Raw genomic sequence first — 14,391 nt, forward strand, 5'->3', positions numbered from 1 at the left:
AAAAAGGACATAGCCATCCATAACCACATTCCAGTCATGTGAGCTGTCCCACCATGTCTCTGTAATTGCCACCAGGTCATAACCTTTAAACCGCACACAGACTTCTAACTCCTCCTGTTTATTCCCCATGCTGTGTGTATTGGTGTACAGGCATTTCAGGGAGCAAGTAGAGCATGCTAGTGGTGCCCCTGGGAGGTGGGAGGCCTTTTGGTCTTCATTAATACTAGAACATTGCCCCACTAGTTCAAACCCAGCTACAACCCCCTCACACTTTGAATCTAACCTAAAGCTCTGTGAGTGAGCTCTACTAACTCTTGCCCTGGTACCCTTTTTCCCCTGTGGGACAGGGTCTAAACAACTATCCTTTCCCTCAAATGAAACAATAGATTGAGAGTCCTCCCTAGTCCACCATCCTTCAAGCCCTAGCGTGTTTCTCTTGGGCTTGTCCCTAACAGGCCCAATTATCTCCTCTTCCCCCTTTATATCTAGTTTAAAGCCCTGTCAATGAGCCCTGCTAACTCCTGCCCCAGAAACCTTTCCCCCCCTCTGGAACTGGTGTATCCCACCTGCCACCAGCAAACCAGGTGTCTCATATAGCAGCCCATGACTGAAAAATCCAAAACCCTGTCTTTGGCAGCAGTCACATAACCATACACTAATCTGCAGACTTTTCCTATTTATCTCTTCACCCTTGTTCGTAACAGGTATGGAGGCAAACACCACTTGCCCTCCAGACCCTCTAACCAGCTGTCCCAGGGCCCTGAAGTCTCTCTTCATTGCCCTTGCCCTCCTTGTAATAGTTTCATCACTGCCAACCTGAAAAACCAGCAGCGGATAGTAGTCAGAGGGTTGCACCAGATCAGAGAGTTTCCTTTTAACATCTCTAATCTGAGCCCCAGGTAGGCAGCAGATTTCCCTGTGGGATGGATCAGGTCGACAAATGGGCCCTTCTGCTCCCCTCAGAAGGGAGTCACCCACCACAAATACTCTTCTTTTCTTCTTGGTTGAGGAAGTTCTAAGGCATGGGGGTGAGTGACAAGCCCTAGGTGACTCACTAGATGGATCTACGCCTCCATCTCCATTTACCTGGTCCTGTATTTCCAAGACCTCATACCTGTTATTCAAGGGCAACTGGGAGGGAAAAAGGGATTGCAAGGTTTTTCGCTTACCTCTCCGAGGAGCGACCTCCCTCCATACCTCCTTGTCCCTTAAGTCCACTGCTTCTATCTGATGGTAGGAGGGAAGGGGATCCATCACTTGTTCAACCACTTCCCTCTGCCCTTGCCTTAGGGTGTGGCTCCACCAATCTATTTCACTTTCACACTCTCTGATAGCTCTCAATCTTTCTACCTCCTCCCTCAGTTCAGCCACCTGCCTGAGCAGATCATTTATTTACTCACACACGCACACAAGCGGTGTCACTGGCTCTCTCCAGTAGAAGTGCTGGGCTCAGGCATTTACTGCAGCCAGAGACCTGCACGGTCGCATGTCTGCAGGAAAGCTCAGTCTGGATACCCACATTATTCCTCACTACAGCCTTTGATTTTCTTGTGACCATGATCTATCTGGTCGACCGGTCCGTCTATGTCTCTCCGCACAGGCAAGCAGTCCTTCCTCCTCCTGCGCTCCAGGCGAGTCCTCTTGAGCAGGCGGTCACCCCACTCGCCTGCCCGCGCAAACTGCCTCGCCACACTCCTGGTCGCTCGCGCTGCCGGGGTAGGTTTTTAACCACTCACAGTTGGTGCCGCTCCTCCTAGCCCTGCCCCCGGTGAGTCAGCTGCTCGCGAGAGCTGAGCTGCCGGCTCCTGGGCAAGTCCTGTTGAGGACTTGAGGCTCCCTCTTCGGTGGCTCTTGTCAGTCTGAGGTGAGGCTCCTGGATGCTGATCTCACCCCACTCTACTCCGGTGTTGCAGGCATCCTCTCTCAAGCTACTCACCCCAGCAATATAACCCACTTTTATATATATATAAACTCCATGCAGTCTTCCCTACCCTGTGTTTGTGCTTAGGATTGCCCCACCCCAGGGCAGGACCTTGCGCTTCACATTGTTGAAATTCAAGAGGTTTTCATGGGTGGGCCCAACTCCTCAAAGCTGTCAAGGTCTCTCTGGATGGCATCCTCTCCAGCTAGCATATCAACTGCACCACTCAGCTTGGTGTCATCTGCAGACTCACAGGGATGCACCAAATCCATTATGTCATTGATTAAGCTATTAATTAATACTGGTCCCAGAGTGGACCCTTGAGGGACACCACTTATTATTAGTTTCTGCTTGGACATTGAGCCAATAACTAAATTTTGGATATGGCCATCAAGATAATTCCTTATCCACATAACAGTCAATCCATCATAACTGTTATTTTTCCAATTCAGTGGCAAGAATCTTGTGGGAGACCATATCAAAGGCCTTACAGAACTCTAGGTAGATGACTTCTTCCCTTCCTCCGTTGTCCCCTGATGCAGTCACTCCATCGTAGAAGGCTGCTAGATTAGCCAGGTACAATTTACTCTTGCTGATGCCAAATTGTCTGTCTTTAGGTCAACAAGTCTCAGTTTATTAGAGATCAAACTTGAAATTATAAAATACTTCTCCCTGCAGGTATTGATTTGTCACAGAGTGATGCTCATCTTGATTTAGATAAATAATTGGTCAGCGTATTCTTGAACAACCTATTCACCTTCTAAATCTCATCAGCTGTGCTGTTTTGTGATAAAGTGTTGACATGTACCTTTGTAAGTAGTGGTGATGTAAGTGGGCAGAGAGATGCAAAGGACATGGTTCTGCTCTTGACTAATATGCATAGGCAGAAGGCCCTTTAGCATACAGTTCAGAAATGACACACACCTGTGCTTTTAGTCTTTTGCTTATTTTCATTCAAGTTACTTCTGCCACTGTCAGATTGAATTTCAAAGTGTATTGGTAAGATTCACCATTGCATCTACTTTCCATAAGAGATTAGGTACTAATAAAGAAAGTAGTATTTGTACTTGCACACACTAGTGAGGAATTATAATTTTTCCTCTGACCTTTATATTTGTTCGTATCTTCTGCAGTCAAATAATTTGATTTACATATATGTTTAGCAGTGGGTTTTCCTTTCTTTCATGCTTTTGTCATTGAATATCACATAAAATGGCTTCGTTTGGAAAATTAATTTGAATATGGACAACTTGTTGAGTCTAGATCCTCACTTGGAAACCTCTGTTCTGTCAGACTTTTTGGATATAGGGGTATGATAAATTCACAAAAGGCTGTTTTGCAAAACTTGTGTTATACTCCAGATTGTATGTACAGGCACAAGTATAACACACTTGGAATTACCATAAGTATACTGAGAGTACAAATTAAAGAAGTTCACCAGATAAATAAAAATATACATTTAAGATTATAACACAGGGAAACTAGGTATTACTATTGATCAAGGTCCATAATATCTAGAATGTGTCAACAGGCATATCTGCTTTGAAATGTTGGTAGTCCATAATATCTAGAATGTGTCAACAGGCATATCTGCTTTGAAATGTTGGTCTGTCATGTCAACATAATTACTTCAGTTTGCATCATAGGAATATTCCTCCTCTGAATATATCTCAACGTTCTTAGATAAACCTTTTACTTCATGTTAACTTTAAAAAACAGAAAAAAAAAATCCTCCTATGCAGCAGCCCATCATTAACTGATAGAAAATACTTTCATAATCATGTGGTAATAGTGTGAGGAATAAGAAAGTGTGAAAATGAGAAGAAGGGAAAAAAACCTCCAATCATACTTAAAATTTGGGTCATGGTTCTTGTTTACAGAATAAATAGTATATTATTTATGCATTCTGCATATCATTCAAGAAAGTGGATATCTAATTATAGGTGATCCCCTATCAGAAAACCCTGTAAAAAATGTTCTTTAAAGAAACAAGCATGTAATCTATTTAATTATTACTTTAGTTTTCTTACCTGCATAGAACCATTGCACACAAGTACACACCTATTGAATAAAAGGGCAAAAAGAATTTGAAGGATCATAACTCTAAAATAAGAAGAAATTGTTCAGCTAGTCTTGAAATAAGCAGTTTTAAACAAATAAAAAGAAAGCACCACACCTGACTTCACATATAATTTAAAAAGTTTATAACAATGCTCTATTAGCCTGGTCAACTGGCTGATAATAATGAAATCTAACATACCACTTGTGTTAACACAGATTCTGTCTGTTTTCAAACATTTCAATTAATTACTTTTTTGCTGTAGGTCTTGATATGTAGTAATATCAGAGCATGGGCTGACTTTATGCTTAGTTAATCTGGCATTAAATAAGATTTGGCAGATGTACCAACCACAAACAGAAGGGCAAAATCAGAAAAGCCTCATCTCAGGATGGAATACAGCTGAAAGAGGACATAAAAAGCAAAGTCATGAGGAAGACTGAGGACTGATAGTGAATACAGAACAACAGCTGTTCACATACAGCTCTGAGGCTGAATTTTTGACATCCTTTGACCACTGGTTTTGTTTCGACTGTATACATATGCATGTTTTATTTCTCTATATATGTACAGACACATTCAAATTTTATATATGTATACAATTCATGTAGATCTATGTATAAATTAGGAAAATTATTATGGTAATGGAAGCATTGAGAAGAAAGATTGAAGTATCAGCTGTGTATCAAACTTCAGAGTGTCAGTCCATGGGATTGACACTAATAAATAACACACACTCCCAATTAGCTCTTAATCACTGTCAGGCATTCTTATTCCTTATGCAAAGTTATAGCCCTTAAAAAATCCTACAGTAAAATAGTTCTACATATATGATGACCTAGAACTGATGCGGGTTGTCGGCAGTGTGATATAGTCAAACTGCCGGGCCTCCCCATATTTATACTTCAACCATTGTCCTCCATACCAAAGAGGCTTTAACCACCCCCACAGGGCATTTGCCACCATCCATGAGTCAGTATAGACGTAAAGTACTGGCCACTTTTCTCATTCAGCAATGTCCAGGGCCAACTGGATGGCTTTCACCTCAGCAAACTGACTCTATTCACCCTCTCCTTCAGCAGTTTCTGCAACTTGTCATCCAGGACTCCATACAGCTGCCTTCCATCTCCGATGCTTTCCCACAATACGGCAAGACCCGTCAGTAAACAAGGCATACTGCTTTTCACTTTCTGACAGTTTATTATATGTTGGGGCCTCTTCAGCACGCACCACCTCCTCCTGTGGTGACATTCCAAAATCTTTGCCCTCTGGCCAGTCCATGATGACGTCTAGAATGCCTGGATGACTGGGATTTCCTATTCGAGTTCGTTGTGTAATTAGTGCAGCCCATTTACTCCATGTAGCATCAGTTGCATGATGTGTAGAGGAGACCCTGCCTTTGAACATCCAGCCCAGCATGGGCAACCGGGGTGCCAGGAGGAGCTGTGCTTCAGTGCCCATCAGATCCGAAGCAGCTCGAACCCCTTCATAGGCTGCCAGTATCTCTTTCTCAGTTGGGGTATAGCTGGCCTCAGATCCTTTGTATCCCCAACTCCAAAAGCCGAGGGGTCGACCTCGAGTCTCCCCTGGAGCTTTCTGCCAGAGGCTCCAGGTAGGACCGTTCTCCCCAGCTGCAGTGGACAGTACATTTTTTACATCTGGCCCGGTCCGGACTGGTCCAAGGGCTACTGCATGAACTATCTCGCGTTTAATTTGCTTAAAGGCTTGTTGTTGCTCAGGGCCCCATTTAAAATCCTTCTTCTTCCGGGTCACATGATAGAGAGGGCTTACAATCGAACTGCAATTTGGGATGTGCATTCTCCAGAACCCCACAGCACCCAAGAAAGCTTGCGTTTCTTTCTTATTAGTTGGTGGAGACATTGCTGTTATCTTGTTGATCACATCTGTGGGGATCTGTCTACGTCCATCTTGCCATTTTATTCCCAAAAATTGAATCTCCTGTGCAGGTCCCTTGACCTTACTCCGTTTTATGGCAAAACCGGCTTTCAGCAGGATTTGGATTATTTTCCTCCCTTTCTCAAAGACTTCTTCCGCTGTATCGCCCCACACAATAATGTCATCAATGTATTGCAGGTGTTCTGGAGCTTGCCCCTGTTCCAGTGCCGTCTGGATCAGTCCATGGCAAATGGTAGGGCTGTGTTTCTACCCCTGGGGCAGTCGGTTCCAAGTGAACTGGACACCCCTCCAAGTAAAAGCAAACTGTGGCCTGCACTCTGCTGCCAAAGGAATTGAGAAAAATGCATTGGCAATATCAATCGTGGCATACCACTTGGCTGCCTTTGACTCTAATTCATACTGAAGTTCTAGCATGTCCGGTACGGCATCACTCAATGGTGGTGTGACTTCATTCAGGCCACGATAGTCTACTGTTAGTCTCCATTCTCCATTAGACTTTCGCACTGGCCATATGGGGCTATTAAAGGGCGAGCGGGTCCTGCTGATCACTCCCTGACTCTCCAGTCTACGGATCAGCTGATGGATGGGAATCAGGGAGTCTCGGTTGGTGCGATATTGCTGCCGGTGCACTGTTGTGGTCACAATTGGCACTTGTTGTTCTTCAACTTTCAGCAACCCCACAGCAGAAGGATCTTCTGAGAGACCAGGCAAGGTGGACAGCTGCTCAATTTCCTCAGTCTCCAAAGCAGCAATACCAAAAGCCCACCGGTACCCTTTTGGGTCTTTGAAGTACCCTCTCTTGAGGTAATCTATGCCAAGGACCAGTCACAATAGGGTGCTTTCGCCATTCCCTCCCAGTCAGGCTGATTTCAGCCTCCTGTACAGTCAACTCTTGGGATCCTCCTGTCACTCCAGAAATATAGATGGGTTCCACCCCTTGACAGCTTGATGGCATCAGGGTACACTGTGCACCGGTATCTACTAGAGCCTTATACTTCTGTGAGACTGATGTGCCAGGCCATCTGATCCACACAGTCCAGTAAATCTGATTGTCCCCTACCTCCACCTGGCTGGAGGCAGGGCCCCTCTAATGGTCATCACAGCGTTGGACACTTAAGTCGTGTTGAAAGGGATTATTCTTCATTATCACAGGAGCTGGAGTAAAATCAGCTCTTCCACTCCATCTGGGAAACTGCTCACCAGAGACTGAAGCCGTAGCTCGCATGGGACGATCAGTCTTGGCCCTTGCTCAGTTCACTCACCCATTCCTCCAAAGCCGAAGTAGGTTTTCCATCCCACTTTGTCATGTCTTCTCCGTGATCCAGCAGGTAAAACCATAGGATACCCTGTGGCGTATACCTCCTGTATCTCCTCTCTCGAACAATAGGACGCCTTTTGTTAATAGCTGAGACGTGTGTTGGTACACGTGACGAGCTGGACAAATCAGATGGATTGTCCCTCAATTGTTTGAGGTCCTGGGACAGTTTTTCCACAGCTGAGATGATGGAAGGGGTGAGATTGTCTTCGAACTCTCAGAGTTTATGAACCATTTCATCCACTGTTAGTGGTACTATGTTATTCCAGGTTACTGTTGCCAATGAATGGGCATATGATGACGGTGCATTTCGTGTAAGTTTTCTCCACATGGGTTGTGTACATTCAACTTCATCTGGATCTATGGGTGTATCCCCGTTATTTGGCTTGATGTAATAGATCATCTCTATGATGGCTGATTCCCTCAGAGACTGGATGTCTTTGTCTATAGTAGTCCACTTGGCCGAACGACTCATAACATCATCCTTGTATGCAAACCTTTCTTTCATAGCTGCCAAGAGCCGCCTCCAAAGGCTGAGGGACTTTTCCTCTCTTGCAATTGCTTTGTCAATTCCCCCTTCTCTAGCAAGTGATCCCAGCTGCTTGGCTTCTGTACCTTCTAGTTCATGACCATCGGCCCCATTGTCCCAGCATCGGAGTAACCAGGTGATGATGTGCTCCCCTGGTTGACGGGTAAAATCTTTTCGCATATTCCATAGCTCGGTTGAGGTCTGAGGTTGAGAAGTTACCTCTTCTTCTTCTTCTTCTTTGTCATGTGATGATGACTCCTGATCAGATTCTAGACTGGGTGGTGAATTAATTGTTTCTTCAACTCGCTTCACCCTTCTTGCCTCTGTTTTGCTTGTTCTCTTGCGTACAGGGGCAACCGATATCGTTACAAATTGGTCCTCTGGTTTGGCTGCAGTGATTATCACTGAGGTTTGAGTAGCAACTGTACTTGTTGCTGGGGGTGGTGTAGCTGCTGTGCTTGGAGCTGGGGTAACTGCGCTGTCTGTTGCAGCCGACGTTTGAGCAGCTGCTATACTTGCCATTGGGGTAGCTGTGCTATTCATTGCAGCCAAAGTTTGAGTAACAACTGTACTTGTCCCTGGGGGTGGTGAAGCTGCTGTGCCTGGAGCTGGACCCCAGACAAGACCCAAACCTGACTCTGCTTAACTCTTGAAATCAGCTGTGGGCAAAACACACTCTGTATGTGTGCCAACATGGTGATCCCCATCACGATCAGCAAACAAGTCTCAACAGCATTAAAAAGCCATTCAAAAAATTCAAAACTCTCAAATGTACATGGTCTGGGGGGAGGACTGGGAGGGTAAAAGGATGTCTCCTTCACAGGTTGAGCACCTGAGAAGGAGAAAAAAGATGTGTAATTGCTAAGCACTTCTATTATATACCTCCCAAAGTATAAAGGTGGTGACCACACTGAGAACATAAGCCAGATCAGTTTCATGATCAATGATTCTATTGTATTACAAGTCATTACCATAAAGTACAATGAGACAAAAACCTTAGCCCGAGCCCCACATTTGAAAAACACTAATACAGCAAATAGCGGATGGAAGTAAGATATGATATACTGAAACTGTGAGATCAAGAGGAACAACCTTGAGAGCCAATAAATCAGCATTGTGACGAGTGACTATTAATCCGGACTATTATCTCAACCCTTCGTGCCCCACGTTGGGTGCCAAAAGAACTGTTGTGTTGTTGTTGGGCGCCAAAAGAGCTAGCCAGACAGCTTGTTCACTCACTCCCAGTAAGTGGTGCCGGGCTGAGCGCAACTGACGACCCCTCCCTCCCCGCCCCCGGCCTCTCCCAGAGGAACAGGGAGGAGGATCGAAAGAGTGCAACTCCTACGGGTTGAGACAAGAACAGTCCAGCAACCAATGTACAACACAAATCACCACCGCTACCACCAACTACAACAATGATAAGAGAAACTAACAAGGGAGGAGAATACAATACCACCGGCCAAGAAACAAGTCCCACCCGGAAGCCCGTGTCCTTCTGGGTAACTCCCAGTTACCCCCTTCCCTGGCATGACGTGCTGTGGTATGGAATAAGTCTTTGGCTAGCCTGGGTCAGGCACTCTGTCTCTGCTTCCTCCCGGCTTCCCCTCCTCCCTGGCAGAGCATGAGCCTCACAAAGTCCTTGGTCAGGGTAAACATCACTTTGCAACAACCGAAAACATCGGTATCACCAGCACTGTTCCCAGGCTGAAAGTCAAAACACAACACTGCACCAGCTACCATGAAGGAGAAACATGACTGCTACTGCTGAACCCAGGACATGCATATAGCGAATGGTCGTAGTGAAAGTCCCTGATGTTCTCAGTGACCAAGATCCAGGTGATGCAGTTGGACTGTAGTGCATGACCTCTTTCTCTCCTTTTCTCTTTCCTGCTTCTCAGCCCCTTTCCCACAATAAAAACGGAAAGTTACATCTACTCTCAACATAGTTAACATCTTAAATTGTCAACATCTTAATTAAAATGTCAACCTTTTGAAGAATTAATTAAAAGGTCAACACCTTAGATGGAGGAACAGGATGTTTTCTGGCTTCACCAAGTATCTTTCCCACTTGCTTTACAACACATTGTTGTTGCAGACTTTAGCACTGAAACATCCTTTCTGGCACTTCCTTTGAGCAACTATACTACCTCTTCATTTGATCATTTACACTTAAGTATTAATTATGCATTTATGCTTGCCTGTTTTGCACAATGCTTGCTGCATTTTTCAAATACTCCTCCCACTAGGGTATGTAGGTGTTATACCACAACAGTAATATGACACTTTAAATGTGTAGCAGTTTAATAAATCGTAGAATCATAGACTTTTTTAGGTTGGAAAAGACTTTTAAGGTCACCGAGTCCAGCCAGCTGTTAACCAAGCACTACCAAATCCACCACTTAAATCATGCCCCTAAGTGGCACAATTACACATCTTTTAAACACCTCCAGGGGTGGTGACTCCACCACTTCCCTGGGAAGCCTGCTCCAATGCTTGACAGCCATTTTAGACTTAAACATCCCCTTGCTTATATACTGCTATAATTATACTATTTCAGTAAGTTTACATCTGTTTTCAAGACAAGAAACTATGAATTGTACTTTTTTTTTAGTCTATCACTAATTCATGGGTAGAACAAGTTTCTGGTCTGACTACACCTTTTTACTGGCAAGCTTAGTTAAGAATGGGGCTAATACAATTACTACAAGTAATGAGGTAATCAGTCTGCAACACAAAAAGCCTGGCAAGAAGCTACTTAGAAGAGCTGGTTATTTTCCAATGGAACAGTGCAGTGAACAAGATATTGCAAATGCAGATTCATGTCAAACCATTCAAATTTCATGCAACAAAACAGGAAATACTTGATATATAGCTATATTATAGCAAGACTTTTGACTCAGTTTGAAACACATTTTCATGTTAAAAAGATGGAGTCATATTATTATAGAAGTATAATGTTACAGAAATAATAATAGAAGAACATACATTAAATATATAACTTCAGCAGAAATGTACATATGAAGTGATTGTTCAAAGATCAGCAATATTTTCATCAATTTTAGGGGTGATAGAAGGAACAGTGTTAACTTTTAAATTAGTAGTTTATTCAATCTGAGATGGCTTAAAAGGACCCTGGAGAACAAATTAGAGTTCAGAATGGATTAAAATCAGACAAAATACAGTAGATATTTTACTGCAAAGAAAAAGAAAAATCTGATATTACAGTCAGTGGCCATCTGAGTATGATCTAGCAAAGGCGTGCAGTTGCAAAAAAAGCAATTGCCAGATGAGTCTGTGGCCTGAAAGATTAGTGAAGCAATTATTCTGTTCAGCTTTGACAAAGTCTGTTTTGGTGTTCTGTGTCCTCTCAGATGACAGACTTCAAGGCTTTAGTTATATAAGCCTGGATGTCCTCTCCTTTAAGTATGTCTCATTATTGTCTTATCTATATAAATTGGAGGCCCTTCTTTAGTCACAGAAGAATTTTTAAGTTTTTTTTAAGTTATGCAACTGAACCAAATTGTCACGTCCAATCAAGTTCACAAATGTTATGATTTTGTAGTGCTAACTAGTATAGTCAGGTGATGTTGGACAATCATTAAGAGTGGTAACTTTTAATGTTGGATATATGCAACATTATGGATATATGCTAATGATGGATATATGCAACAGATGCTCTGCTTTGTAAAAAATATGAGCTAGCTGTTTTCAAGATTGACATTGGAATCTTTCAGATCTAAATTCAAAAGGATTGGGTTTTTCTGTTACTGGTTTTTGGTTATATTTTCTTTCATCCTCTTCAATGTACTAGCACGCATCTACTCAAGTTTCAAGTCCGGATGAGTAATTGCATTAACTACAGCAAAGCAGAACACTTACTTGCAAAAAAAAAAAGAAAAAAAAAAAAAAAAAATTTGCAATGCTTTCCCTCAACTGAACCATCATAATTCATTAAATTCATTAAACTTGTGCAACATAACATGACGTTTCTTGAGATATCACAATTCTGTATGTCCCTAAAATCTCCTTTCAGCTCTAATGTGCAAGAAATCGAAATAGTTAAGATGTCTGAAGTCTAACATACAGTTGAATCAGATCAAATAAGATCATCTGTATGTGAAATCAGAAGCAATAATTTTATGAGAAAGGAAGAAAAGCAATCAAAAGATAGGGCAGACATGGTGGAGAACAAATTGTCATTGTCTAGTACAAGTTCATGTATATGATACATTTAGAACTTTTTGTGCAAAGATATACTGTACTTAATAGCAGTACAGTATTTTATAAATTGCTAAAGTTTGCGATATTTACATGAATGTGACCTACTCAGAAATACATCATCTTCATTTCCTCTTGTGTAGTGTTATTCACTGTTGATATAATGTAAAATTACCCTCTAATAAAAAGCTGAAAAGATAACTTTCCATTAAAATGAAAGTCCATGGTGAAAAACATACATAAAGTACACACTTCCAGTGTAGTCCCCTCTACACAGAGGGCACAGCTTCAGACTTCACTGTTTTCTTAGCAGTACTCTGTTAGTGAAACTTCTATCCTGTTGCAAATGCTTGACACTTTTGTTTGAGCCCTGTTTCAGACTGCCTCTGCATACATCACTTGATGTCCACCAGGTCAGGGTTTGTGTGCCACTATGGGCATGTGCATTTATGAGCATCATACCTTTTGAGCCCTATAAACTTTTAATTCTGTGTTTCCATAGTGTTTGTGAAGACAGAGTTACCACAACCTTTGCAATATTTTCCTGGTAAGTTTATAAATTTGAAGTCTTATTTGAATCATATGAATTTTCCCTGGTTTTCATTAATACCTGTGCAGAATGAGTGACAGGTTTTACTTCTTCAGGGATATCTATAATTTATCCAAAATGGATTATAGCATTTTACAATCACTCTGTGTGTGTAACTGATTGCCGAGGTAGAAGTGAGCAAAAAACCATTGGTCATATATGCATCTGACACAGTTCCATACTCAATTCCCATAATTAGTTGGTGGCAATTCAGGATTACTTTTTTTTTTAAATATTGTATAACTTGCTTTCTGTCAGCCTAAAAATAAAATTGTTACAGCTTGAAGAACAGGAAAATATAAGTATGTAGTCAAAGGAAGATTAATTAATTCAGGCTCCATTTGCTCTACACAAAACAGTCAACTGAAAAAAAATTGTCAGAATGTGTAAGAAATTCGTGGTGAATGTTACATAAATCATTTAGTGAGTGATGAATGTGTACAAAAATCAAATATGTTACTGTCAGGGCTGACTACTTACAACTTAGGTTGCTCTACTACAATTGCTTTTTGTTATTCTGACTTCAAGTTCTGAGAGAATAAATGCATATTTCAGAAATGTTTATTTTGTATTAAAAGACAGTTAAAAAGCTTCCTAGATTACAGTGCCTTATTAAATGGATTTGCTTTATAATAAATGTTCCCTGGAATTCTCTTTTCAATGTTAGGGTTTGAGGATTCAGTTATTCATTCATGCATCAAAAAGCATGCAAAAAATTATCTGTTGTTCAGTCAAACTACTGTGATGTTGCTGGACCTGAGACATTTAAATTTAAAATTTCAAAGGCAGGGATAGTTTAGTCGCTGACTGCCTCTATGACTTTCTTCCCTTTTTTTCATACTATAACCTGTGATTACTTATTACATTCTGTCAGTCTGAGTAGAAGGGCATTTACCTAAGTCTCTTATTTACTGTTTTATCAGCAGACTTGAAACTTAGAGGTCTCCTGCTTCTACTCAGGGTTTCAGGGAAGCATTTCCTGGCTGCCTTCAGTTCTACTTGGCAATTCCTCCATGTGATGGAAGGAAGTGTATCCCTGTCTCAAACTTAACCTTGTCCACAATCCTGATAAGTAATGATGAATTTTTAACATAGAATCATAGACTCATAGAATGGTTTGCTTTCAAATGGATCTTGAGATCATCTAGTTCCAGCTCCCTGTCATGGGCAGGGACCCACATCCTAGATGACGTTGCCCAATCACTGTCACAGTAAAGACCTTCTTCCTTATATCTAACCTGAACCTCACCTGTTTAAATCTGAACCCACATACCTCAGATACTGGAAGCCTGCTCTGAGGTCCCCATGCAGCCTTCTCTTCTCCAGGCTGAGCAGCCAACATGTACCCTTTGCTTTAATGTGAGTCTGAAAACTGAAGATTTTTCAAGAAAAGTGGGAGATTCAGGTCTGTTCCTTAGTCACAGAAGCCCTGATAGAACAGGAAGGACCAGTGTGCATCTCATCAGAGCAGTTTCCAGTCTTCCTGTGTCCCAATATGGCAGGAAAGCAAAAACATGATCTGAGCATAAAGAAAAAAAAAACAAACAAGTTAAAAATTTAAAAGTTAAAATTTAAATGCCATCTGAGTTAGGACTGGTGACTAGGTGGCATCTCTATTTTTCCACTATTTTGGTGTGGAACTTCTCTATAAATGTGGATGTTGTCCTAATTGCCTGTTTTCTTATACTGCATCACCTGTATACATTTTGCATCTATTCAGAAGAAACACATTAAAAATGCCTTTAATAGTGTGCTGTATTCTAGTCAATGACACAATTTAAAAAGCAAGCAGACAGGAAATTGTTTATTTGAATAAATATGTAAAAATTAATAGCATAAAAAA

At 41.9% G+C, this 14,391-nt stretch overlaps 2 protein-coding genes across 2 annotated transcripts in view; one reads left to right on the forward strand and one right to left on the reverse strand.

The window, feature by feature from the left end:
- The window catches only part of LOC133277186 (uncharacterized), a 490,593-nt gene extending 484,689 nt beyond the window's left edge, over positions 1 to 5,904 (reverse strand). The window contains exon 1 of the mRNA XM_061468829.1: positions 5,211 to 5,904. Coding sequence (XP_061324813.1) covers positions 5,211 to 5,861 — 651 coding nt within the window. The 5' untranslated portion in view covers positions 5,862 to 5,904. The remainder of the gene's footprint in view (positions 1 to 5,210) is intronic.
- LOC133277177 (uncharacterized) overlaps positions 1 to 14,391 on the forward strand; it is a 757,253-nt gene that overhangs the window by 553,717 nt on the left and 189,145 nt on the right. The window lies entirely within an intron of this gene.

Source organism: Pezoporus flaviventris, unplaced genomic scaffold (genome assembly GCF_033815535.1).
Source record: "Pezoporus flaviventris isolate CSIRO_AGI_PZ_B2104156 unplaced genomic scaffold, CSIRO_AGI_Pfla_v1 ptg000052l, whole genome shotgun sequence".
Lineage (NCBI taxonomy): Eukaryota > Metazoa > Chordata > Aves > Psittaciformes > Psittacidae > Pezoporus > Pezoporus flaviventris.